Source organism: Sus scrofa, chromosome 6 (assembly GCF_054392235.1).
Source record: "Sus scrofa isolate SSC_HxYL_T2T_F1_AM1 chromosome 6, Sscrofa_HxYL_maternal_Yorkshire_Landrace_v2.0, whole genome shotgun sequence".
Classification (NCBI taxonomy): Eukaryota; Metazoa; Chordata; class Mammalia; order Artiodactyla; family Suidae; genus Sus; species Sus scrofa.
In genome coordinates this window covers 67267718-67294040 of record NC_139388.1, presented here as the reverse complement: position 1 = coordinate 67294040, position 26323 = coordinate 67267718, and the positions used below count along the sequence as shown (strand labels likewise).

The 26323-nt window shown below is 51.5% G+C and overlaps 3 protein-coding genes across 5 annotated transcripts in view; 2 read left to right on the top strand and 1 right to left on the bottom strand.

Moving 5' to 3' along the window:
- Positions 1 to 26323, bottom strand: part of LOC110261339 (zinc finger protein 444) — a 996914-nt gene that overhangs the window by 100340 nt on the left and 870251 nt on the right. The window lies entirely within an intron of this gene.
- Positions 16888 to 24736, top strand: LOC100738280 (zinc finger protein 571). 3 transcript variants are annotated; one of them, XM_084962437.1, is made up of 6 exons: positions 16888 to 17010; positions 17113 to 17232; positions 17488 to 17529; positions 19497 to 19665; positions 24129 to 24250; positions 24362 to 24560. In XM_084962437.1, the coding sequence occupies exons 3-6, from the start codon at positions 17515 to 17517 to the stop codon at positions 24425 to 24427; spliced, it is 372 nt and encodes a 123-aa protein (XP_084818563.1). In that variant the 5' UTR covers positions 16888 to 17010; positions 17113 to 17232; positions 17488 to 17514; the 3' UTR covers positions 24428 to 24560. The 3 variants fall into 3 exon arrangements, with proteins under 3 accessions (XP_084818563.1, XP_013854375.1, XP_020953081.1); XM_013998921.3 differs by lacking the exon at positions 16888 to 17010 and having other exon boundaries at positions 17072 to 17232; XM_021097422.2 differs by lacking the exon at positions 16888 to 17010 and having other exon boundaries at positions 17072 to 17529; positions 24362 to 24736.
- On the top strand, positions 21516 to 24325 carry LOC102161626 (uncharacterized). The gene is given in 2 exon segments (XM_013998916.3): positions 21516 to 21904; positions 21907 to 24325. Coding segments are annotated over 2 exon segments (1440 nt in total). The 5' UTR covers positions 21516 to 21649; the 3' UTR covers positions 23092 to 24325.

Below are 26323 nucleotides of genomic sequence, written 5' to 3'. Positions count from 1 at the left end.
TTGGACCTCTGCGAGTCTGCGTCCCCGCAGGTGGGGAACAGCCCGTGCCCTAAGTTTTTCTAGCCTCTGACATCCTTCTCTGAGACTTCCTCCAACCATTTATTTTCCTTGCTCGGCTGGACCCCGCAAAAAGTACTTAGCTGACTTGCTTGTCCCCAGGTCCTCCAGGTCTTACCAGCATGTCACGATGTTAATTTCTTGTGCCTTTTGTGGGGAAGACCGACCTCCCTGTCTCCGACACATAAAATCTGAAGGAAGGGCGGCCTCAATACAGACTGACTACTGCTGACAGAGGATAAAAGATTTCCTCTGCACTTCACGCTGATGGTCTTTTTTGCAGGGTGCTTAGTCCTCATACATATTAGGTGGTATATGTAAACTGGAGGGGGGCGGATACCAAATGGAGGATGTAACATAACCCTACCATCGAGATTCCACCCGGGCTCCAGACACCAAGCAAACAGGAAAAACAGACTCAGCAGGGATGCAGGCCCCAGGTCCAAGATAATTTAAGGAGCTGTTAAACCTCAAAATAAACAGAGACCAAAGGGCTGTTAAAATTCACATTTAATGACCTACACCCTCCATCCCTGATTCCCAAGCCCCCTTCCCTTTTTTCCTTGAAACTGTCACCTATCACATGAAACCCTAACTATAAAAAAGCCCTTGCCCCAGAATCGGGGAGCCTGAGTTCTCTCCGCTCAATGTTCCCTGCCACTAGGTTAATAAACCTGATTGTGAGCTCACTGCTTCAGCCTCTGTTTCTCTTGACTCCGCTGTTCTAACAATACATACAATGGTACAATAGTGGTACCCACCGAATAGAGCTGTTGTAACTCAATATGAAACTAATCTGTGTCAAGTCGATGATCCCCCCCGCCCCCCGCCTCCGTTGTGTTCGTGGCATGCATAAGTTCCTGGGCCAGGGATCGAACTTGCACCACACTGTCGACCCAAGCCACTGCAGTGGATCCTTAACCTCCTGCACCACAGCAAGAACTCCATCACTTTGAAACAATAAAGCCCAATGTATTTGTGGGTAGAGAATGTTTTCCTGTCATTCCAGTAAACAGTGTTGCTGGCCACTCCAGGTATACAAGGATCAAGCCATCAGCCTCAGCAGAGAGTCACCCGGAGGGAATTTCAGGATGGAGAAAAGCAAAAAGCACTCTGTGCTTGGCATACCGGCCCAAGAAGTTAAGATGCACAACTAAGGAATAATTCAAAGGAGCCCAGACTCTTGCATTCTCCCACACATAGAGGGGCACTAAAATCTTTTTTTTTTTTTTTTTTTTGTCTTTTTGCCATTTCTTGGGCCGCTCCCACGGCATATGGAGGTTCCCAGGCTAGGAGTCGAATCGGAGCTTAGCCACTGGCCTACACCACAGCCACAGTTGGATCCTTAACCAACTGAGTGAAGCCAGGGATTGAACCCACAACCTCATGGTTCCTAGTCAGATTTGTTAACCACTGAGCCATGACGGGAACTCTGAAAAGCACTAAAATCATTAACCTGAGATGTCTGATGTTTTCTGAAGGCAGAGCCAGCCGAATTGGCTGATGGATCAAAGAGATAAGCCCAGAAGGTCTCCAGATTTTTAGCCTGAGCAGCTGAAAGAATCAACTGTTTTCCACAGAGATGGGGAAGGGGAACGAGGTGCATGTCCCAGGGGATGAGCAGAAGTTGGGCTCATGTCTGAGACGCCTGGAGACATGTGAGTGGAGAGGTGATGTGGGCGGGACTCACAGGTCTGGAGTTCCTGAGAAAGGTCTCGCTGGAAGTGTCCAGGGGTGCAGGGCTGTTGGCGTGGAAGAAGGTAGGGCCTGGAGGGTGGATTTAGGAGGGAGGCTCTTAAGGTTGTACTTAAAATGACCACTGGAGGGAGTTCACGTTGTGCTTCCAGAAATGCACCAGGCTGGTAGCCATGAGGAGGCCTGTTGGATCCCAGGCCTTGCACAGTGGGTGAAGGACCCAATGTTGCCGTGAGCTGCAGTGTAGCTTACAGATGAGGCTTGGATCCGGCATTGCTGTGGCTGTGCTGTAGGCCGGCAGCTGCAGCTCTGCTTCGATCCCTAGCGTGGGAACTTCCTTATGCTGCACCTGTGGCACACAAAAAAAATTTGACTGGCTGAGTGTACTGGGGACCGGTTCCAGGGAAAACAGTGGGGAGCTGGCCATTATTACGCAGGATCTGGGGGCCTGGACCCCACACTTAGAACACGGACCTGCGTCAACTGCCCCCCTGCCTGTGACGTTGATGACATGGCTGTGTGATTCTCTCAGGAGTGGGGGGCCTATGAGCGGCCAGAGGGGCCTCTTCCACGATGTCGCCAAGGACAAGCTGAGATTCCTTGTGTGGGATTCTTTGGACCTGGGGCTGGGCACCAGGATTCACCTTTTAACTACTAACTAGTCATGCATGGTGAGAGCTCGGTGTCTTTCTGTCTTTCACTCCATCTAGTGGGTCTGCCTGGTGGGCACATTGGGACCAAGGCTCTTCTGCATCTGGATTTGCTAACCTGACTCCAGCAGAAGGTTTGGGAGGCTGTCTGTTGCCAAGGACTCTGTGCTTCCGTGGTCCTTGTCTAGGAGACCCAGGATGCTCTTTCAGCAAAACCTTTCAAGGCTGATTTACCCGGGAGAAAACGTCCACTTTCTTCTAAGTCGCATCTGTGATGGCCGCCCTCTGATCTGCTGTGGAACTAACTCCATGAGGGCTACGGGACTCCAGTGGTCGCCCGGCTCAAACACCGCAAGGAGCCCCAGCCATCCGCCAGGTTCCTGAGCCCACACAAAGTGGACTGGGTGTGGGAGTGATCTGGGGGCTGGGCTAGGCTGGCAATGGACCTGGCCGGTTGGATCCCTGGCCTCGCACGGGGGGGGTAAGCTTTCCCTGGAACTGGTCCCCAGCCCACTCAGCCTGTCCCCCAAAGGCCAGGGGCTGTATCTTTCTTACCTTTCCTACCTTTCTCTCCATCCAAACTCTCTCTTGCAGGAACCCTGGCCTTCATCTCTCTCCTGCTCTTGAGTCTCCACCTCTGACACATCCCCCTCTCCCACTCCCCTGTCAGGCCCCTTACCTTAGCCTCCTCTCCCCTGTCAGCAGAATCACGCCCCCTACCGAAGATGCCCATCAGATCATCCCTGGGTGTGCCGTAAGACACGCACTTGTGAAAAAGTCCCCACCAGGCCCAGGGCCACCCTGAGGCCCAGAGAGGAGACGGGTGCCCTCTGGACAGAGGGTGCCCGTAGTAGTACCCGAGGGTTTCGGTGTCACAGGCTGGGACCACCAGGCAGCCCCTGAACGCCAGAAAGCCCAAGTCCGTGACACCTTGCACACATCTCCGAAAGACGCCAGGCGGCCCCCCAGGGCGGCCCCCGGGAAGCTACGCACGTGGGGACACGGGAGAGGCTCCCGGGTCCGCCGGAGCCTCAGGCAGCGCCAGACACCGCTGAAGATGAGGGCGGCGTGGGCAACGCCGTGGAGAACGTGCGGGTGCCGGGCGATACCACACGGCCCACAAGGCACCCGGGGACGGCGGCGGCTCCCGGACAAGAGCGGCCCCCCAGGCCGTGTGGCCGGGGGCGCGGCTGCCGGCGTCGCCGAGCTGGGTGATGCTGTCGCGGGTTTCCGCCGCCCGGGGGGACCCGCGCGCTGGGGGGGGTGGGGGCTGCGTTCCAGGCGCCTCCTCAGGACCCGGCGGGGGGTGGACAGCGGGAGGATGAGCTGCAGTGTCCCCTCACGAGGTGGCCCAGGGAGGCGGCGTTCGCGGAGTGGGGACTGAGGCGGCCCCGGGCTGGTGGGGCGTGGGGATCGGCAGGTGCGATGCCGGCGGCGCGGAAGGACCCGGTGCGGGTGAAGGGTGGGTGCCTGCAGCTTGCACTCCCTTGGTGCGCCACCCACGTGAACCCGGACCCCGGGCAGAGGCTCCCTGGACTCTGCTCCTCCTCCGCCCCTTGGGTCCCTCCAAGCCCAAGGTCCCGAGCCCCAGCCAGGGGTCCTGAGGAAAGGCTCTCACTTCGGGAACCCAGCCAGACGAGGTGCGCAAAGCTGTTTCAGGCAGAAGGACCAGGATGTGCAAATGCTTGGAGGAGACGCTCAGCCAGGAGCGTTCAGGGAATCGACGGCGCTCTGGTGGACGGGAGCTGGGCCCGTGGTTGTGCTCTGAGGGTGGCAGGAGCCACGGGGGGGCGGGGGGGGGCGCAGAACGGAAGAGTGAGGCGATCTCAGCTGTTCAGAGGCTGCCGGGGCTTCACGGGGGAAGAGGAGGCACACGGGATACTATCTGAACATACCAGCTGAAGAGTTCCTGGCCTGGCTCAGTGGAAACAAAGCTGACTAGCATCCATGAGGACGCAGGTTCGATCCCTGGCCTCAACGAGTGGGCTAAGGATCTGGTGCTGCTGTGGCTCTGGCGTAGGCCAGCAGTTAAAGCTCTGATTCGACCCCTAGCCTGGGAATCTCCATATGCCTTGGATGCAGCCCTAGAAAGCCAAACAAAAGAAAACAAAAAACCAAAACCCATGCTCACTAGTTGAATGAACAGTGGCTTGGCCAGAGTGATGCCTGGACTTGGGAGAAGTGGCTGGAGCTTTGACCTTTTAAGTTAAGACAGAAAAGAGGGGGGGGGGGGAGGTGCGACGTCCCCCTGGAGACCTGGCTCTCAGCATGTAGACGCTGGAAGCGCTTAGGCCGAGATGGGAGAGCTGGTGGGTGGAGCGGGTTTAAGGGAAGTTCGGGAGGTGGACTTCCACCACATCGAGGCTGAAATGTCCCAGCAGCTTCCGGACGCACTGAATGCGGGTCCGAGTCACGCTGAGGGAGTCTGCTGGGGGACATGCAGTTGGCAGTGGCCAGCCTGCGAGGCGGAGTCAGGGTCAGACTTGGCGGGAGCACCTTGGCGGGTCACGGCCCAGATGCCGCACACGGGCAGCTGAGGACCACGTGGCTGGCTTGGGCACCTGGGCAGGAGCGGTAGGTGTCACGAAGTCAGATAAAGGGAGGAGCAGCCGCCCGAGGGAAGGTTCGTGTGGGAGAGGAGGGCAAGCCGGTGACCCAGGTCCCCGGGGAGGAGGCTGAGGCGAAACGCAGATGCAGGAAGATGAGGACGGGACCATGGCTGGTGTTTACTCGCCCCCTCCGAGGCCTGTGCGTTTCAGGCAGGGCGGCAGATGAGCTCCGTGGCAGATACTCAGCCGGGAGGGTCCCAGGCCGGGGGTGGGAGGGGACTCTGTGCCTTAGGAGAACAGCATACCTTGGGTGGGGAGGGAACAGCCTGCACAAAGCCAAAGCCCAGGACACCCCAGAGAGCTGCGTCTGGCCTCGGAGGCTGAACGTGGGAACAGGCCCAGCTGGAGACACCAAGAAGGAAGGTCTGAGCACCACCCCCAGCAGCTGGGACACTTGGAACTCTGGGTCAAGAAGGGGTACTGGCTGACCTCACCATCAGCCAGGCTCTGGAGGCTGTCTGCAGAGCAGCATGTGGGGTGGCTGGCAGATGCCCCTCGTGTGGGCCAGGGTGGCGGTGGTGGGGTCTGGAGATGTGTGATAGAAGCCTGACAGGAGTTGCCGTTGTGGCGCAGTGGAAAGGAATCCGACTCATAACCATGAGGCTGCGGGTTTGAGCCCTGGCCTTGCTCAGTGGGTTAAGGATCCAGTGTTGCTGTGATCTGTGGCGTAGGTCACAGACGAGGCTCGGATCCCGCATTGCTGTGGCTGTGGCGTAGGCCAGCAGCTGTAGCTCCGATTTGACCCTGAATCTGGGAACCTCCATATGCTGCAGGTATGGCCCTGGGGGAAAAAAAGCAGCCTGGTGTGCGTGTGCAGGGGAGGTGAGAATTTGTGGACTGGAGTCTGGGGGTGGGAGGGCCTTTGGAAGAAAGGGAGGCTCCAGCCTGTTGTTTCTGGGAGGCAGGATCTGGAGATCCAGGGAATTGCCTGGCAGGAGGCAGCAGGGTGCTACATGCCAGGATCAGGGTTTAGTGGGCATCTATCTGCCCACTTGCCTGCTCTTTGAAGGACGACAGTCAACAGTGGGATAATACAGTGGCACCCACTGACCCTGCAGCTTGGGAAGAGAAAGTGGGTGACCTAGGAGTGTTTTGGGGAGGATGATTTAGGGGTCGGAGACTGGCCACCAGAGAGGTGGTGTGATGCAGGGTCACAAGTCTAGGCCTATGTGGGTTCTTCGGCACATTTTTTGTTTTATTTTCTATTTTTTGCTTTTTAGGGCTGCACCCGCAGCACATGGAAGTTCCCAGGCTAGGGGTCGAATCGCAGCTACAGCTGCCAGCTGACATCACAGCTCGTCAGATCCTCAGGCCACTGAGCGAGGCTAGGGATCGAACCCACATCCTCATGGGTGCTAGCTGGGTTCATTAACCACTGAACCATGAAAGTAACTCCAGATTTGCGCGTTTTTGGTTCCCTTTTCTGCTGCCCTTGGTCAGGGGGACTTAGTTGTCCTCATCACGGCAGGGCTGGGGGACCTGGGAGGCCGTGGCCACGTGTTTCTCCTGGGAGGAGTGGGATGGCCTGGACGAGGCCGAGGCACCTGCGGCCTTCCTGTAAGGCCCTCCCGCCCTCCTCTCCTAGGCTCTGCTCTTCCCCTTCTCCCAGGAGCGGTTCTGTGTTCCCGCAGCTGAGCAAGGGCGCTGCTTCCTCCCCTGGGCCCCCTGCCTGCTCCACTCCCTAAGGGGCCCCCACACCTGACTCTGAAGCGTCCCAGGGAAGGGCTCGGGGCTGGGCGTCTCAGTCTGGCTGCCTACATCTGTCCAGACCAGTGACACCTCTGTGCCCAGGCTCTACTTTTTCTTTTTGTCCTTTTTTGGCCCCTCGGTGGCATCTGGGGCTACCGGGCTGGGCCAGGGATCATATGCAGGCCTCGGTTTTGACCCAGCGCTGCAGCAACACTGGATCCTTTAACCCACTGTGCCAGGCTGGGGATCAAACCTGTGTCCTAGCGCTGCAGAGACGCCTCCCATCCCCCGTGCCACAGCGTAACTCCTATCCTCCCGACACGGTTGCTGCTTGTGGAGACCACTGGGCTCTTCCTGGGAGACGCTCCTCAGGCTTATTCTGTAACGCTGCCCCTTCTTCCCAGTTGCAAAGACACCACGTGCTTCCTTTGGTCTGTCATAGGATGGGCTGCCCTGAGCTAGGCCAGCCCCTTACCCACCCAGTCTTGTTCCCAGGACTTGCGTTTTCCAAGTCCCACGTGGTCGCTCAAGCACAGGAACAAGGCGAAGGACCTTGGGTGCCCATTCCTCCAGGCCCTGCAAAAGAAGCCAGGAGGGGCCCCGGCGGAGGTGAGTGGGAGCAGGGATGACACTGGGCGCTCACGTCATCCTGGGCACTTGCCCTGTGTCTCCTGGAGCCGGTTGCTGGGGCCACAGCCCCAACGTACTCCGACCTTCCACGCTGGTTCTAGACATGCTGCCTCCTTGCCATCTGCTTTCTGTCCCCAGGCCCTGGATGGCAGCCAGCCTCACTGCACTGCTCTCCACGCCTTCCCCGTTCCCCGCTTTCCTCCCTTTGCAGGGCTGTCCCAGGTCCACCCACAGCCCTAGCATCATGACAGGCACGTCTCTCACGTGCACCAGGAGCACCAGATGCCCTCCGTTTTCCTGGGCTTGTGCACATGGCTGTGTCCTCTTTTCCTGCCAGAGATCTCCCCTCTCCTGAGGAGAGCAAGGCAGGCGATGGAATCTCTGCCTCTCCTCCCAGCCAGAAGGCCACCCCTGTGTTCTCACAGTTGCTGGGCCCCGTCACGCACCACTGGCTCTACCTCATCCTGACTTCCTCCTACAGACTCATTCCTGAACGTGTCAGACACGCATCTGTGAGGGGGCTGCCCTCTCCCGTCAAAGTGTACACACACACACCACCAGCACTGCTCTGATCGTAGCTTGGTGCCGTGGAGCAGAGACCGAGGAGGCACCTTCCAAGCAGAATGTCTGTGGAGCAGCGCTCCAGTCGAAGACGCCCAAGGCAGGGCCGTCCACCCAAGAAGGCCAACACCTGTGACGTGTGCAGCCCAGACGTAAAAGACATGCTACGCCTGGTTCAAAACCAAGCGAAACACCCAGGCAGAAGCCTTTCACAAGTGAGGCATGTGGGAGAGACTTCTGGCTCAGTGCAAGCTCTCACCAGTAGCAGAAAGAGCACAGTGAAAAGAAACCCTTCGCATGCAAGGAGCGTGCTAAGAATGTCCTGCACAGCAGTGGCCTCGAGCACCAGGCTAGAGAAGAGGAATCCACCCAGTCAAATCTCTGCCCTGATTCAGCACCACAAGGTTCACACCAGAGAAAGACCTTATGAGTGCAGTGAATGACGGAAAGCGTTCAGCTAAAGCTCTAACCTTGTTAAGCACCAGAAAATTCACACTGGAAAACTGCCTTAAGCGTGTAGCCACGGTGGGAAAGCCTTCAGTGAAAGCTCCATTCTCAGCCAGCACCAGAAAGTTCACACTGGAGAAAGGCCTTATGAGCATAACAAATGCGAAAAGGCTTTTTGCTACAGCTCAAACCTAAGCACCAGAAGGGCCACACTTAAAGAGCTGCCTGAGTGCAGTGAACATAGGATCACCTTCAGCCAAAGCCTGGTGGCATACAGCTCAAAAAGGTCACACTAGGGAGTTCCTATCGTGGCTCAGCAGTAACAAATCTGAATAGCATCCATGAGGATGCAGGTTCAATCCCTGGGTCCACTCAGTGGGTTAAGGATCCAGCATTGCCGTGAGCTGTGGTGTAGGTCGCAAATGCAGCTTGGATCTGGCATTGTTGTGGCTGTGTAGGCTGGCAGCTATAGACTGGGATATGCCCATATGCAGGGAGTAAGGCCCTAAAAGACAACAGCAAAAAAAGGTCACACAAGAGGAAGGCCTTAGGAGTGCGATAGGAATGGAACAACACTAGTAGGGACCTTCTCCTTGTTCCACAAAAGGACTCACTCCTGAGGAACTTGTATGAAAGGAAGCTTGGTGAGGAAGCCATCAGCCAAAAAGTGTCACTTGCACATCCCACACACCTACTGGGAGATCGGCTATAGTGCCAGACAAGCAGGAAGCTTTCAGGAGCCACACTGCAATTTCTAACCTGTGCAGGTGCACTGCCAGATTCCATCACATGTCTACCAGGTGACAGGTGTCCACAACATGTGCCTGTCATCTCGACATACTCAGGGAAGGCAGAGCTGTGCTCTCGTTCCCTAGAAGGAGCCATGAGTGATGGAACCCGCTGAGGTGGCTTTATTTTCTACCTCTGCCTTGTGCCCAGTGGTTTGGGCATAGCCCCGACAGAGACCTCGCCAGGCGGATCTAGAGTCGGAGGGCATCCAGAGCAGACTGCTCTTCATCGTGGGCACTGGTGAGTCTACAGATGATGCCTACAGTAGACTGGTCAACCCTTCAAATCACCTACCCCTGCAACTGCCTGCCTCCAGAGTGTGATAATGAAGCTCCCATTGTCAAAGTCATCTTCAACCCTTGGGACTCCATTCACTGTGTACAGGGAAAGACTGAGGACGGAACTGGGCTCTAGGAGTTCCTGCTGCGGTGCAACAGGATTGCCATCATCTCTGCAGCACCAGGACACAGGTTCGATCCCTGGCCTGGCACAGTGGGTTGGCCGAAAAAGAAAAAAGAAAAGGAACTGGGCTCTAATGGTACAAAGGAAGGGAAGCGTTTTCGGGAGGGGCCCTGACTTTGACACGAGGATCACAAGGAAGAGCCTGGAACCCAGTTTAACCTCATTCACGTTGTGGCCCAGGACCTCCTGGGACAGAGCGAAGGTCTCCGGGTCACATATCACATACTGGATGCCAGGACTGCCTGTTGGGCCCAGAGCTTCGGGGTTTGGGTGTTTGGTGTGGTAATCCTCAGTGATTCCCAGGCAGCAGGGACTGGGTCCCTTGTTCCTGGGAATGTCCCACGGTCCTCAAAAGTCCTGAGGGGTCACTGTCTCCGAGACCTGCTCAGGGTCATATAAGGCCCTTGAGGTCTAGAACCCATACGGAGGTGTCACTGGATTGAAGATCCACAGGAGCCAGGTAGAAACGCGAGTGGGTGCAGACACATGGGGTCACTTTTCCAAAGGCACATAGCTAAGTCTCCACTGTGGCGTGCAGTCCAGAGTCTGTTCTCTACCGCCTCACTCTCTCCGGAACACACATGGGGGTGTTTTGAGCTATTTGGAAAACTGCCTTAAGCGTGTAGCCACGGTGGGAAAGCCTTCAGTGAAAGCTCCATTCTCAGCCAGCACCAGAAAGTTCACACTGGAGAAAGGCCTTATGAGCATAACAAATGCGAAAAGGCTTTTTGCTACAGTTCAAACTTAAGCACCAGAAGGGCCACACTTAAAGAGCTGCCTGAGTGCAGTGAACATAGGATCACTGCACTCTCTGGTGCTGCAACCACCAGAGAGCCACACCCGGTAACAACAAACTTCCCCCACACCCACGTCATGCAAGAGTTTACTCAAAATTGATCACAGGAGTTCCCGTTGTGGCGCAGTGGTTAACGAATCCGACTAGGAACCATGAGGTTGCAGGTTCGGTCCCTGCCCTTGCTCAGTGGGTTAAGGATCTGGCGTTGCCGTGAGCTGTGGTGTAGGTTGCAGACGCAGCTCGGATCCCGAGTTGCTGTGGCTCTGGAGTAGGCCGGTGGCTACAGCTCCGATTCGACCCCTAGCCTGGGAACCTCCATATGCCGCAGAAGCGGCCCAAAGAAATAGCAAAAAGACAAAAAAAAAAACAAAAACAAAAACAAAATTGATCACAGACATAGGTGTCAAACTTACAATCACAAAGCTTCCAGAAGTAAACGTAGTGACCTAGGATTTGGTGGATTTCTTCAATAAGTCATAAAAGGTATAACAAGAAAAGGATCAACTGGACTTTATCAAAAACTTTATTTTATTTTTATTTTTTGCTTTTTGGGGCCGCACCTGCGGGATATGGGAGTTCCCAGGCTAGGTGCTGAATCAGAGCTACAGCTGCTATCCTACACCACAGCCATAGCAATGAGGGATCCGAGCAGCACCTGTGACCTGCACCACAGCTTACAGCAATGCCACACTCCCCAACCCGCTGAGCGAGGCCAAGGATAGAACCCGCATCCTCATTGATACTAGGTGGATTCCTTTCTGATGTGCCACAACAGGAACCCCCTCAAAATTTTAGACTTTCTATTTGAACAGTCACTCTCAAGAATATAAAAATGGGAGTTCCTGTTGTGACTCAGCAGTAACGAACCCAACTAGTATCCATGAGGACATGGGTTCAGTCCCTGACCCCTCTCAGTGCGTTAAGGATCTGGCATTGCTGTGAGCTGCAGCGTAGGTCACAGACGAGGCTCGGATCTGGCATTGCTGTGGCTGTGGCGTAGGCTGACAACTGCAGCTCCAATTCATCTCCTAGTCTGGAAACTTCCATATGCCAAGGATGCAGCCCTAAAGAGAAAAAAAAAAAAAAAAAGAAATGAAACTGTAAGCGAGACTGGGAAACCTCTGCTAAACAAATACTGACAAGATCCCTGACTCTATTAGACTATATAAAAAATCCTGATCCTGGAAGTTGTGCTGACACAGTCTCGCTGCCACCAGAAGTTTGTCAACATCAAACTTCTCCTGTGTGGGGTACGTTCACCTTCCACGAGTATTTAATCGAGCCAACAAGCAAACAAACAAACCCAAATAAACCTGCCCGTGATGTCATGGTAAAAAAAAAAAAAAAAAAAAAAAAAAAAAAAAAAAAAAATCCTTGTAACAATAAGACAGCATAATTTTTAAAACTCACTTCACTAGATATATGGATGGCAAATAAGTACATGGCTTCCATGTAAACCATGTTTTATTTATTTAAAGGTCACAACAGAGTTCCCTGGGGGCCTAGCAGGTTTAGGATCTGGCGTTGTCACTGCTGTGGTGCAGGTTTAATCCCTGGCCTGGGAAATCCTGCATGCTGGGGGCATGGCCAAAAAACCCCAAATAGCTCAAAACACCCCCATGTGTGTTCCAGAGAGAGTGAGGCGGTAGAGAACAGACTCTGGACTGCACGCCACAGCGGAGACTTAGCTATGTGCCTTTGGAAAAGTGACCAAGTCTCTATGACTCAGGTAACTTGACATGGAGCAGACGACTGATAATGACTCCCCTATATTGAACTGACTGACAGCTGGAGCAGAGGTGCAGGTCTGCAGGTCATAAGAAAGTGCACACCCGGAGTTCCCATCATGGCTCAGTGGTTAATGAATCCGACTGGGAACCATGAGGTTGCAGGTTCGATCCCTGGCCTCACTCAGTGGGTTAAGGATCCGGCATTGCCATGAGCTGTGGTGTAGGTCGCAGATGCGGCTCGGATCCCGTGTTGCTGTGGCTGTGGTGTAGGCCGGCGGCTACAGCTCCGATTCGACCCCTAGCCTGGGAACCTCCAGATGCCATGCGAGTGGCCCTAGCAAGGGCAAAAAGACAAAAAAGAAAAAATAATAATAATAAAAATAAAGATACTACTAAGGAGTTCCCTTGTGGAACAACAGATTAAGGATCTGGTGTTGTCACTGCAGTGGCTCAGGCTGCTGGTGTGGCGAGGGTTCAGTCCCTGGCACAAGGAACTTCCACATGCCACAGGTACAGCCAAAAAAAAAAAATTATTATTATTTTTCTTTTTGCTTTTTAGAGCTGCACCCTCGGCATATGGAAGTTCCCAGGTTAGGAGCTGAATTGGAGCTAGAGCTGCTGGCCACAGCCACAGTTATGTGAGATCCGAGCTGCGTCTGCAACCTATGCCACAGCTCATGGTAAGATCAGATCCCCCACCAATGAGCAAGGCCAGGAATCAAACTTGCGTCCTCATGGATACTAGTTGGATTAATTTCTGTTGCACCACAATGGGAACTCCAAAAAAAATTAATTTTTAAAGACACCATTAAGAAAATTAAAAAATGATAGAACCTGGGAGTGGAAACAAATCCGACTAGGAACCATGAGGTTGCGGGTTCAACCCCTGGCCTCAATCAGTGGGTTAAGGATCCAGGGTTGCCATAAGATGTGGTGTAGGTCGCAGACACGGCTCAGATCTGGTGTTGCTGTGGCTCCGGCGTAGGCCGGAAGCCGCAGCTCTGATTCGATCCCTAGCCTGGGAACCTCCATATGCTGTGGGTGGGGCCCTAAAAAGACAAAAGACAAAAAAAGAAAAAAAAGAAAAGACAGATAGAACCTGCATCACAGCAGTGACAACGCTGGAGCCTTAACCACCTGGCCACCAGGCATCGGTGAGAGGTCAGCTGGCCTCAGGTCAGGGTGATACTCCCTACGTCAGACCAAGGCAGATGAGGGTCACTTACGCATCTGGGACAAATCAACTTTGCAAAATGAACACCCAGGAAAAGCCTCAGGGGCTCAATGACCCCAGAATCAACGGCCGTGTTCGTGCCCATGGTGCCAATAAAGAGGCTCATAAGAGACAGCTGGCAGAAAAGTGCCACAGTGATCCAGAGATGGAAACGTCACAGACCTGACTAGGTCACCTGAGCAGAAAAACCGCAGAGCTGGATGTGATCTGCTCCTCAGATTGTAGTACTTTTGACCCTGGACCGTGGTTCTCTAGGTCCCAGGGCAAAGGTGTTGGGATTGTTTACGCAGGAGTCCAGAGGAGAGAGAGCAGCTCTCGGGCCAGCACGAGGGCTGGTGGCACCTCTCACAGCAACAACAGACCTCTGGCCTGGGGCAGACAGCAGCACATCACAACAGAAGCCCCGCTGGGCCTCACTAAGGAGTCCCACGTCTTCTGAAAAAGGCCTATGACCTTGTCCTTGCAGGTCACTGGGCCCTGCAAAACCAGGACAGGGGCACATGAATGTGACTGAAGCTCTGGGCACTGGACCTGGAACCCTAGTCTCTGTCCTGCCAGCCACCTCTCCTTCTGCCTCCCAAACCCTGTCCCCTAACACACTTGTTCACCTTCCGTATCTGAGAGCAGGGCCCTGCTCCCCACATCCATTGGAGTTTGTTTCTCCACTTAGGGACTTCCTCCACCCAGCTACTGGTCACCCCACACTCACCCCAGGGCCCACCTGTATCCACAACCTAAGACTTTTCTTCCAAAATCCTATTTGCAGGACCGCCCTGGTCCAGGCCACCAGTGCACCACAGCCTGGAAATCCGGAGGCCAAATGGGAACTCCCTGTTTGTTCACAGGCAAATGTGTCACCTCTACTCAGATGGCTCAAAGTCCAGCCGCTAATCGTCCTCCACACATACTCTTCTGCCAACCTCCACCTCTGTTTTTTTTGGCTTTTGTCTTTTGTCTTTATGCCGCACCTGTGGCACATGGAGGTTCCCAGGCTAGGGGCCTAATAGGAGCTGTAGCTGCCGGCCTACACCACAGCTCATGGCAACGCCAGATCCTTAACCCCACGGAGCAAGGCCAGGGATCAAACCTGCAACCTCCTGGTCCCTAGTCGGATTTGTTTCTGCTGCACCGTAACGGGGAACTCCTCCATCTCATTTGTTATCTGAACACTTAAAATGCCCTTTATCCTCCACTTATATTCACTCTGCGGGAGCCAAGAAAATGCAGGGACTCAAAAAAAGGACCTTGCCTGATGGCAGAAAAACCTCCCTTTCTTAACCAAGAAAGGGAGCTCACCTGAACGGTACAAGCTGAAGGTGGGCTTTTGGTCAGGAAAAAAGCTCACCTGAATGGTGCATGCCGAAGGTGGGCCTCTGGTCAGGATGAAAGCCTGCCTGTACCGTACAAGCCGAGGGCAGGCCTCAGGTTACACAGCTCTTACTTTGATGTTGATGGGGAAGAATTAAGGCTTTCCTGGGAAAGCAATTTCCATGTTTGCACTGGAGAACACGGATTGTTTCTCGGGTGAGTCTTTCCTGCTATTTTATTTGTTATTCAATTTTTCTCAGTCTTTCCTGATTATTTACTTATTATTCTTATTTCCCATTCTTACTGTCCTGTGGTGATTTGTGATTTAACAAAATTACAACAATAATATAATAAGAATTTCATCCTGAGAGACTTTCCCCTATTTTAATCCAACTTAGTTAAAACATAGTGTTTATCTATTAATTAGTTATACAGTAAAATTTTAGAGTTAGGATTTTAATGAGGTTCATAGAAGTTAGACATATATCATTCTTGACCAAAAGACACCTAGCTATGAGTTATAGAAGCTTTTAAGTGATATCTAGTTAAGTTGGTTTATATTTTCTTACACTGTCTCCCTGCCATAACGCTTAAAGATAAGCACCAGTCTAAAAACAAGATTTGAGAATGCCAAATTCTTGTGTCTGTGAACTCTTCAAATTGTAAAGACTGGCTGGCCATGGGATGATTTGTAGTCGCCTCCTTTCCATGATGTATTGTACCTAATTGCCCTTAAATTGTACTCACTAAGTTTAGTTAAGATAGAGATCTTTAAACATGATGTATTGTACCTAATTGCCCCTAAATTGTACCCACTAAGTTTAGTTAAAACAAAGATCTTAAAACATGATGTATGGCTGCTATACCATGTAATAGTTGACCAATGTGCTTTTAACACTGTGATGTAATCTGTAGCAAAAAACTGTCTATATAATCAACCACTTATGCCAATAAAGTTTGAGCAGTCCAGCGCCCTGAAAGAAGGGACAAAGAGGCTGTCTCCGTAATTGTTCATTCGCGGACGCCGCATCCCTCTCCCATCGGGAAAAAGAGGACGCTCCCTGGCCGCCGGAGCGGGCCTCTGGCATCACTCTTCATATGTAATCGGAAACCCCATTGATTCCACCTTGAAAAATCTATCTGGAATCTGATTATTTCTCCTACTTCTATTCTGAACAGGCCACCCGGAAAATATCTGCAGCAGCAGCAGCCTCACCAAGCCGCATGCTTTCAGCCCCACCACAACCTCTCTCCCATCAGTGTGTACACACAAACCATCCACTAGGATAGTTTCAAAATCTTACCTAACTCAGATATTGGCCATCCATCTTCTGAAAATTTGCTATGGATCCCAGCACCCTCAGCCTGTCTATAGAAATAGGACTCCTCACGCTCTTGGTCCTTCGCGGTGGAGACATGAGAACTTTCCTAAGTGCTCTCAAGTTAGTCTCACCTCCGAGTCTTGCACATGCACATTCGTCCCCCTGCACCTTTCGCATGATATCATACTGGATTCTGAAATTAATACCGCCTACCTGAGAACGCTCTACCTGAACACCGAGTCCTGGGCTTAGTCGGGAACCTCGGGCACTGGGGCTCAGAGTCCGGCCAGGTGGAGGCCAGGAGACCCTGCCTCATCCGTGCTCAGTCGATCGGCTGGCTTATCACGTCCCCAGCCCAGCTATATGCTGGGTCATCACCTCGGTATGGTTGACTTTCGAACCAGGGTCTCCTGTTCCGAAAAGCAGATACAAAGCTAAAGACGACGACCCCTGAGTGGCCGCTGACACAGACGGGCTGTGACGGAGGCCGCGGCAAACACCCTCCCGCGGGGCCACTACCTGACAGCCCAGGACACAAGAGCTCGAGGAGCGGAGTGGAGTAGCCGGGACGTTCACTGCGGTCACAGGGCAGGAGGAGCACAGAAGTGGGGACTCCCAGGCTCTCGTACCTACCCCACTCGGACCTCCAAGGGCCCGAGAACCTCCTGAACCTCGTAGGCAGCCCAGTAACTAGGTCCCTTCGCCCCCTGCACATATAAAGGCAGGACACTGGAGCACCAATTCCACCCGGTAGGTCCCGCCTCTGCCTGCTCGGCAGCTCCGGAAACGCCCCTCCCCTAGGCTATCATTGGTCAGAAGCCTCAACCCGACCGGAAATACCCTTGTCCTGGGCTCTCATTGGTCAATACTGGCGCGGACGCTCTGCGACTACCCTTCTGGGTAGTGTGGTTCGTGCCACGTGAGCCCTTACGCGATGTGCGCCCTTCCTGATCACCCAGGCAACGACCAGGCGGCACTATGATTGGCTCAGGAAAAAGTGTCCTATTGGCTGCGACCCTTGATCCCATAAGGTGAGGGTTTGGGCGTTTCCGCGTGGGCAGCAAAGGATGGGACGGGACTTCCGGGGCCTCCATTGCAATCTTCGTTTTTGTAACTGATGGTGTTGTCCACAGACCGCCTTTGGGACTCACGGCGAACCGGGCTGGAGAGACGTGCTGGGGCCCTCACCGGGTCACTCGCTTTTACCCCAGCTGACGGCCCCTCCTTCCTGAGCCTCTGTTTTCCCAGAAGTGGTACGGGAGCAGAATCTCTGTTCCCGCCTTCGCCTCACATTTCTGAGAGGCAGTCCCCATTTCACACCGGGGAAGACTGAGGGCCTGAGTGCGACCATCAGCCTGTGATCAGTCCACCGTGTGTGTGTGTGTGTGTGTGTGTGTGTGTGTGTGTGTGTGAGACTATCAGCCTGTGATCAGCCCGTGTGTGTGTGTTGGGATGACCCGAGGGGCTCTTCCCGATCCCAGCTTCGCGCGGCCTCACCCTGCCCACAGGTTCTGACCGTGCCTGCCGCGTCCCTGATGGACCCAGAGCAGGTGAGTGGCGGGCGCGCCAGGTTCTCACCCACTGGTTTCCCCGCCCTCATGATCCTGTAACCCCTATTAGGGAATGGTGGTGTCGCGAACTCCGCCTGCTCATGAGTCTAGCATCCTGAAGCTGGGCCATAGATTATATGGGCAGGATCACATTAGATAAGGTTTGGAAAGGCGTCCTTGGCACAGGGATCAGCATGTACCAATTGCTGGGATGTGAGTATAAGGTGGAAGTGTTTAGGGAAACCACAGGTCTCCATTTAGTCTGGTGGAAATAAAGAGCAGGGGAACTGGAGGCAGGCCTGGAATGGCAAACTGAGGTACTGAGCCTCTAGTTTCAGAGTGTTGCAAGTCAAGGGAAGTCTGTAGCAGAGCTGGAAGGTGACTGGACTAGGGTCCTTGTCTCTTTTTGGTCATCCCCACAGCGTGTGGCTGTTCCTGGACTAGGAATCAAACCTGTGCCAGAGCAGTGACATCACTGGATCCTTAGGCCACCAGCGAAATCCGGGACTCAGGTCTTAACAGCTCCCTCTGAATGCTGAGTGGAGAAGAGCCTGGGAGATGGGGTGAGGCTGGAGTCAGGAAAGTCATCCAGGAGGTGACTGCAGTAGTCCAGGTGTGTTCTTTTTGTGGCTGGAGCAGAGGGGTGCCGGTGAAGGTAGAAGTAGTTGACTCCTGGATCTGCTTTTTAAGTAGGTGGGTTTCCTCATGCAGGGCAGTGAGGTATCAGAGTTGATGCTGATAGGCTTTTCAGATGTAGGAGTTGGTGTGAGGAGATGTCAGAGGGAAGATAAGTAATTGGGTTTTGGCCATATTGTATTAAGATAGCCTAGAGACTGCCAAATTAAAATGCCTGGTTTGCTTTATGCCAGGTCCAGGCTGGAGATGCCCAAGGGGTGGAGGTTTGTGTTTGGACACTGTGTGCAGCTGTGAGCTGGGTGCAGGGTGGTGACCAAGCCTCTGAATAGAGAGTATACCTAGGATGAAAAAATGAAGCTTAGAAGTAACTGAGGTAGGATGATTGTGGGGCCCAAGTTTAGACTGTTTCACCTGTCTGCAGCTCAACAGTTTTTTTGTGACCCTCTTCCTTGGATCCTTGGGGTTTTGTCAGACTGCTGGAATAGCAGGGACAGAAATAGCAGGGACAGCCTAAGCTAAGAGTCCATGAGCCAAGGGGTGGGGCCAGTAAGTCTGGGATTTGTGCATTAGGAAGGGTGAGGACAGTTATGACTGGTGAAGTGACGGCATGTACAATGTTAAGGTGGAAGAGAATGGGGTGTTTGAGATCTCATGATTCTGGAGTGCAAGGTTGAAGCGACAGGGCATGGAAGGGAGGCATTAATTAGAGGGGTGAGAGCTATCTCTGTCAGCGGGGATGTTAGGCAGTCAAGGGCAGGCTAAAGTCAGTACTGGATGCAGCTTGACTTTTGTCAGCAAGCTACGTGCATCGTGGTATATGAGAGTGCTAGGGACAGGGGTGATGGCACTGGGGGGTGTGGGGAATGGACATGTGAGGATGTTGTGGTCCAAAGAGTGTTGCATACACGGTAAGGGAAGGAGCCCTGGCACTAAAAGCTTCAGGAAGAAAAGCAAGCCCACATTTTCTTAAATTTGGGAGATGTCACCTGGAGGACACATGGGAGATCAGCCAGTGGGGGAAGTGGGGCCGTGTGCCAGCCCAGAGCTGAGACAGCATCCATCTGCCCACCTTCCATTTGTTGCCCTGGTTTGGACTGTTCTGGATACAGCGACTAGGGGGACTGTGAGGAGATAGGGACACCAGGGGTGCCAGGACCCTATTACCTTCTCTGAGGAGAGGGCCTGAGAGGCAGGTGAGCCACAGGTTGGGGGGGGGGGGATGGTCTGAGTGCGTCGTGAGAAGAGGAAATGCCAGCGGTAGATGTGGCGGAACTGGAGTCACAAGTCCAGGGCCTGGATGTGCCCATCTGACCATTTTGTTTACTTTTCAGGCCACCTGTTGGCCCCGTGGCTTAGCTGTCTCATCACTGCAGAGGCTGGTGACCTTCAAGGATGTGGCCGTGCCCTTCTCCAAGGAGGAGTGGGGTCTCCTTGATGCGGCCCAGAGGCAGCTATACCACAGCGTGATGCTGCAGAACTCAGAGCTCATGACCTCTCTTGGTAAGGCCCTTAGGCCCTGCCTTAGTATAGTGGCCAGCATCTGCTTCATACTTTCTCCCTGTAGAAAGTTCTAGTCATCCCAAAGCTCAACAGTGGACACTGCTTCCTTCCCAGCTTTGCTGCTTAGGTGCTGTGAGTGCTAGAACAGGGCTGTATGCAGTTTCGCCCTGAGCAGTCTCATGAGCCATCCTAATAGTTGTTACTTCCCACAGTGTGGGGCCATGCCTGGGTTCTACCCCTTCCCCCAGAAACATTTAGAAAAACAGCTTTATTAATGTATGCCATAAAGCTCACCTTTTTCAAGTGTGTAGTGGTTTTTCATTTGTTTTCATTACATAAATATCGCTATAATTTTAGGGCATTTTGATAACTAAGGCAAACTCTGTACCCATTAGCAGCTACTCTGTCCTCCCTCAGCCCATCCTCCCGAGTCATGGGCCACCACTAATCTACTTTCTGATTATATAGATTTGCTTATTTTAGACATTATAGAATTGTAATCATACAATATATGTCTTCCTCTGACTGGCTTTTACTTGGCATAATGTTTTTAAGGTCCATTCTTGCTTTAGCACATATCAGTAGTACTTTGTTCATGTTTATGCTGAATAATATTCCATTGTATAGACAGGCCAGTTTGTTTATCCAGTCATCAGTGGGTGGGGCATTTGACTCATTTCCACTTTTTGGGTGTTAAAAAAATTATGGCTGTTAGGAATGTTTGTACAAGTTTTTGTGTGGATATGTTTTCATTTCTTTTGGGTGGATACATAGGAGTTGAACTGCCAAACTGTTTCCCAGACTGGCAGCACCATTTTACATTCTCATTGTAGTGTATGAGTATTCTTATTTCTCTACCCTCTCAATAGTACTTGTTACTGCCTTTTTTATAGCTGAGGGTTTGAGTTTGAATTTCTTTAATGACTAATGCTGCTGAGCATCTTTTCATGTGCTTATTGGCCTTGTGTATGTCTACCATTTTTTAAGAAATGTCTTTCCAAGCCCGTTGCTTATATGTCCTTGCCTCTGGTGAAGCTTCCTTTACTCTGTGGCTTGGCTGGGCCCTGTCCAGCACAATGGGTCTTCCACTCTTACTCTGACCCCTCTGTTCTGTCAGCAAACCCTTGGGCCCATTCCTGTTGGTTATACATTTTTCTTTTTTTTTGGGGGGGGGTGTCTTTTTTGTCTTTTTCTAGGGCCACACCCATGGCACCTGGAGATTCCCAGGCTAGGGTCTAATTGGAGCTGCAGCTGCCAGACTAAGCCAGAGCCACAGCAATGCCAGATCCAAGCCGAGTCTGTGACCTACACTACAGCTCACAGCAACACCAGATCCTTAACCCACTGAGCGAGGCCAGGGATCAAACCCACAACCTCATGGTGCCTAGTTGGATTCGTTTCTGCTGAGCGATGATGGGAGCTCTGGTCATACATTTCTTTTTTCCTTTTTTTTTTTTTTTTTTTTTTTTTTGCCATTTCTTGGGCTGCTCCCTCGGCATATGGAGGTTCCCAGGCTAGGGGTCTACTCGGAGCTATAGCTGCCAGCCTACGCCAGAGCCACAGCAACGTGGAATCCGAGCCGAGTCTGTGACTTACACCACAGCTCATGGCAATGCCAGATCCTTAACCCAATGAGCAAGGGCAGGGATCAAACCCGCAACCTCATGGTTCCTAGTCAGATTCGTTCACCACTGCGCCACGACGGGAACTCCTGGTCATACATTTCTAATGAAGTCACCCTTTCCACTAAGTGGAACCTTAGTTAACCAGAAATTGCTCGGCTTTCAGGTTGTTGGCATGGATTGAAAGATGAGGAGTTCCCGTCGTGGCGCAGTGGTTAACGAATCCGACTAGGAACCATGAGGTTGCGGGTTCGGTCCCTGCCCTTGCTCAGTGGGTTAATGATCTGGCATTGCTGTGGCTCTGGTGTAGGCTGGCGGCTACAGCTCCGATTGGACCCCTAGCCTGGGAACCTCCATATGCCATGGGAGCGGCCCAAGAAATGGCAAAAAGACAAAAAAAAAAAAAAAAAAAAGATGAGGAGGGAGATTCCAAGCAGAATACTTCAGTAGAAGTGGCAGCACATGTCAGGGTTCCCAGTGTGCATCCTTCCACCCAGAAGGCTAACAACTGTGACGTGCGTGACCCATTCTTTAAAGACATTCTGCATTTGCATGAACATCAGGAAACACATGCTGAGGAGACTCCCTACACATGTGTAGCATGTGGTGTAGGTTGCAGACACGGCTTTGGTTCAGTGCAAACCTTCACCAACATCAGAAGGAGCACAGTGGAGAAAAGCCCTTCAGAAGGTACAAGGACAGGGACTTACTTGTGGAGAGCTCAAAGGTCTGCCTGTCAGAGAAGCCGTTCACCTTTGGGTTATGTGGTAAGGATGTCTTGGACAGCAATGACCTCCTCCAGAAGCCCAAAGCTGATGGCAGTGGGAAGCCACGTAGCAGCACAAAGTGCAAGGAGGCCTTACCACACTGTTCCAATCATGGACAGCTCCCAGAAGTCCATAGCTCACAGAAGCCCTTCAAGTGCAGTGGCTGTGGAAAAGCCTTCCAGAAGGGTTCCATCTTGCTCAGCCACCTGAGAACTAACTCTGAAGAGATAGTTAGACACCCAAGAATTGGAAATTCCTTAGAGGAGAAATCAACCCTAGTTAATGACCAAAAATTTCACACTGGAGAAACATCTCATGTATGTAAGGAGTGTGGGTAGGCCTTTAGTCACCCATCTAAACTGAGGAAGCATCAGAAATTTTACAGTGGAGTAAAACAGGAGTGCAGCAACTGTGGGAAAACCTTCAGCCACAAACTCATACTTGTTCATCACCATAGAATTCACACAGGAGAAAGGCCTTACAAGTGCAATGAACGCGGGAAAGCTTTCAATAACAGGTCACACCTCACTTGGCATGAGAAAGTTCACACTGGAGAAAGACCTTTTGAGTGTGGCAAATGTGGAAGAGCCTTCAGCCAAAGCTCCAATTTCCTTTGGCACCAGAAAGTTCACAACCAAGTAAGACCTTATGCATGCAATGAATGCAGTAAAACCTTCAGCCACAGCTCTGCTCTCATTCAGCACTGGAGAGTTCACACAAGAGAAAGGCCTTATGAGTGTAATGCATGTGGGAAATTCTTCAGCCAAAACTCCATTCTCATTAAACATCAGAAACTTCACACTGGAGAAAAGCCTTATAAGTGCACTGAATGTGGAAAATTCTTTAGCCACAAGTCCAGCCTCATTTATCACTGGAGAATTCACACTGGGAAAAGGCCTTATGAGTGCAGTGAATGTGGGAGAGCCTTCAGCAATAACTCTCACCTAGTTAGTCACCAGAGAGTTCACACACAAGAAGGGCCTCATGAGTGCAGCCAATGTGGAAAAGCCTTCAGTGAAAGATCCACACTTGTTTGATACCAGATAGTTCACACTAGAGAGAGGACTTACACGAGTGCAGTAGCTGTGGGGAAATCTTCAGCTGCCTCTGCAAGCTTGCTCAGCATAAAAAGATTCATACCTGAGTAAAACTTTATGAAAATAGTATTTGCGAGAAAATCTTCAGCCACGTCAAACTTAATGCAGCAGCATATCCACAGGGAAATTACCTGGAGTTCCCACTGTGGTGCAACAAGATCAGTGGCAGTCTCTGAAATTCTGGGATGCCAGTTTGGTCCCCAGCCTGGCCTAGTGGATTAAGGATACAGTATTGCCACAGGTCTGGTGTAGGTCACAACTGCAACTCAGATTGATCCCTGGCCTGGGAAACACATGTGCCCCAAGGTGGCCAAAAAAAAAAAAAAAAAAAAAAAAAAAAGTGTAATTACTTACATGTGTTGGTACTGTGGAAGAGCCTTCAGAAGCAACTCTGCCCTTTCTAAACAGCATAGGAACCTAGCCATACTGTCTCCCCTCTACAGCATAAACCTCTTTCCAGCTGACTGGATCCACATATTAGCATCAGTAATCTACATATACGTGGAGAAAACACCTCCCTGTGCCTCCCTTCTTTCCTGGAGGGAACTGGGATTGTCCTAGGCTTATTGGCATGGCTTCATTCCCATTGCCTCTGAGAGGGTTAGGGAGTGAAGTGACCCCAGGTTGGTTGAGAGACCTGGAGGGATATCCAATTTGGTCTTTGGAAGATGCACATTCCTCATGGATGTAGTTAAGTCTGCATATAATCCCAGGGATGTGTCCAATGAGCCCATGAATCATCCACTCCTGGAACCACCCACCTTGGTCTGCCTTTTACTGTGTAATAATAAAGACTAGTGGCCAAATCACCTTTAATTCTGCAAGTTGTGATGGGTCTGGTTGAGAACAGAACTGGGTAGCGTGCAGGATGGCTGGCAGGGGGCACCCAACAGCATATGCCTTGGATAATGGAGAGTAGGAATGGAAAGAGTTGCTCACTGTCCTCTTGTGTCCTACTTTGAACTGCTGTCTGAAAGACCTGGAGAAACCGAAGGAAGGGCGAACACAGTTACCTGAGAACCCAGGACTCTCCCAGAGGAAGAATGATGTTAGTCTTCAACACAAGAATGGTCTGTGGAATCAGCATTTCCAGGGGAAAGTAAGGGTTTCCCTTTTGTACTTTGCTGGTTGTGTTCTTTGATGTGCAAAAGCTTTAAATTCTGATGAAGTCTAATTTGTCTCTTTATTCTTTTGTTGCCTATGCCTTCAGGGTGATACTGAAGAAATCATTTCCAGATATAACATCATGAAGCTCTTCCCCTTTGTTTTCTTCTAAGAGCTTTATGGTTTTAGCTCTTAAGTTTTTAGGTGTTTGATCCATTTTGAGTTAATTTTTGTGTATAGTATAAAATGAGGCTACAACATAGTTCTTTTGCATGTGGATATCCAGTTTACTCACCACCACTTGTTGAAAAGACTCTTCTATCCCCAAAGATATCTTGGCTCTCTTCTTGCAAATCATATGTCCCCATATTTGAGGGTTTATTCTTGGGTTCTTTACTCAGTTGGTCCAAATGTCTCTCTTCATGCGAGTATCACACTGTTTTGATTACTGTACCTTTGTGGTAAATTTTGAAATCAGGAAGTGTGAGTCCTCCAATTTTGTTCTTCTTATTCAATATTTGTTTATTTGTTTGTCTTTTTAGTTTTTTTAGGGCTGCATCTGCAGCATATGGAGGTTCCCAGGCTAGGGGTCTAATCGGAGCTGTAATCGCCAGCCTAGGCCACAGCCACAGCAACTCGGGATCCCAGCCATGCCTGTGATCTATACCACAGTTCACAGCAACACCGGATCCTTAACCCACTAAGCAAGGCCAGGGATCAAACCTGCCACCTTATGGTTCCTAGTCAGGTTCCTTAACCACTGAGTCACAACGGGAACTCCTTCAATATTATTTTGACAAGTCAGAGTCTCTTGAAATTTTATATGAATTTGAATATAGATTTTCTACTTATTGGTTTCTAATATTTTTAAATTTACTTTTCTTTGGATTTTTCTATTTCTGCAAAACAAAATCTTTGGGATTTGGGGATTGAGTTTGAATTTATTCTTTTGAGTGATTTGTTTATCAATAGAAAACAGCAAAAGGGGCAGGGTTCACTCCAGCAGTTACATTAAATAATGTGCTCCATCTTGCTAGCAGACTCAGTACGGGATAGAGTATCATTGCTTCCTTAATGAAGTAGATGATCATACTGGGGAAACCCACATGACAAGGAACTAGGGGTGGCCTTTAAAAACTGCTGGCAGCCTGCAGGTTTCGAAGAAGAAAAATCTGAAGCGCTCACGTCTTACAAGCACAGGGAACTGAATGCTGCTAATGACCAGGTGAACCTGGAAGGGCCTTCACACCAAGACCTTGATTTCAGGTTCTTAAGACCTAAAGCAGAGGAACCAGCTAATCTGTGCCTGAATTCCTGACACAGAGAAATGACAGAGAAATGCAGTCTTCAAATCTGTGGTGATTAGTTAATACCTGCAAGTTGAGGAGTTCCCGTCGTGGCGCGGTGGTTAACGAATCCGACTAGGAACCATGAGGTTGCGGGTTCGGTCCCTGCCCTTGCTCAGCGGGTTGACGATCCGGCGTTGCCGTGAGCTGTGGTGTAGGTCGCAGACGCGGCTCGGATCCTGCGTTGCTGTGGCTCTGGCGTAGGCCGGTGGCTACAGCTCCGATTGGACCCCTAGCCTGGGAACCTCCATATGCCGCGGGAGCAGCCCAAGAAATAGCAACAACAACAACAAAAGACAAAAAGACAAAAAGACAAAAAAAAAAAAAATACCTGCAAGTTGAGTGTAGATGTAACATATATCTAAATGTGGTCTAGGCTTTGTGAGCAGCAGCTAAAAGCTGAAGCATTCTTCGTGGCTCAGTGGGTTGGTTAAAGATCTGGTGTTGTAACTGCTAAGGCTCTGGTTACAGCTATGGCGCAGGTTTGATCCTTAGCTTCAGAACGTCCACATGCTTATAGACATGGTCAAAAAAAAAAGTTGAAAGACTTTTTTTTTTTTTTTTGGTCTTTTTGCTATTTCTTGGGCCGCTCCCACGGCATATGGAGATTCCCAGGCTAGGGGTCCAATCGGAGCTGTAGCCACTGGCCTACGCCAGGGCCACAGCAACGCGGGATCCGAGCCGCGTCTGCAACCTATACCACAGCTCACGGCAACGCCGGA

Excerpts from the sequence above, each read along its gene's own strand:
- LOC100738280 (XM_021097422.2), top strand. Across the intron at positions 19,666-24,128 it reads AGAGCTCATGACCTCTCTTG|ACCTGGAGAAACCGAAGGAA; the intron begins GTAAGGCCCTTA and ends GCTGTCTGAAAG. Across the intron at positions 24,251-24,361 it reads ATCAGCATTTCCAGGGGAAA|GGTGATACTGAAGAAATCAT; the intron begins GTAAGGGTTTCC and ends CTATGCCTTCAG.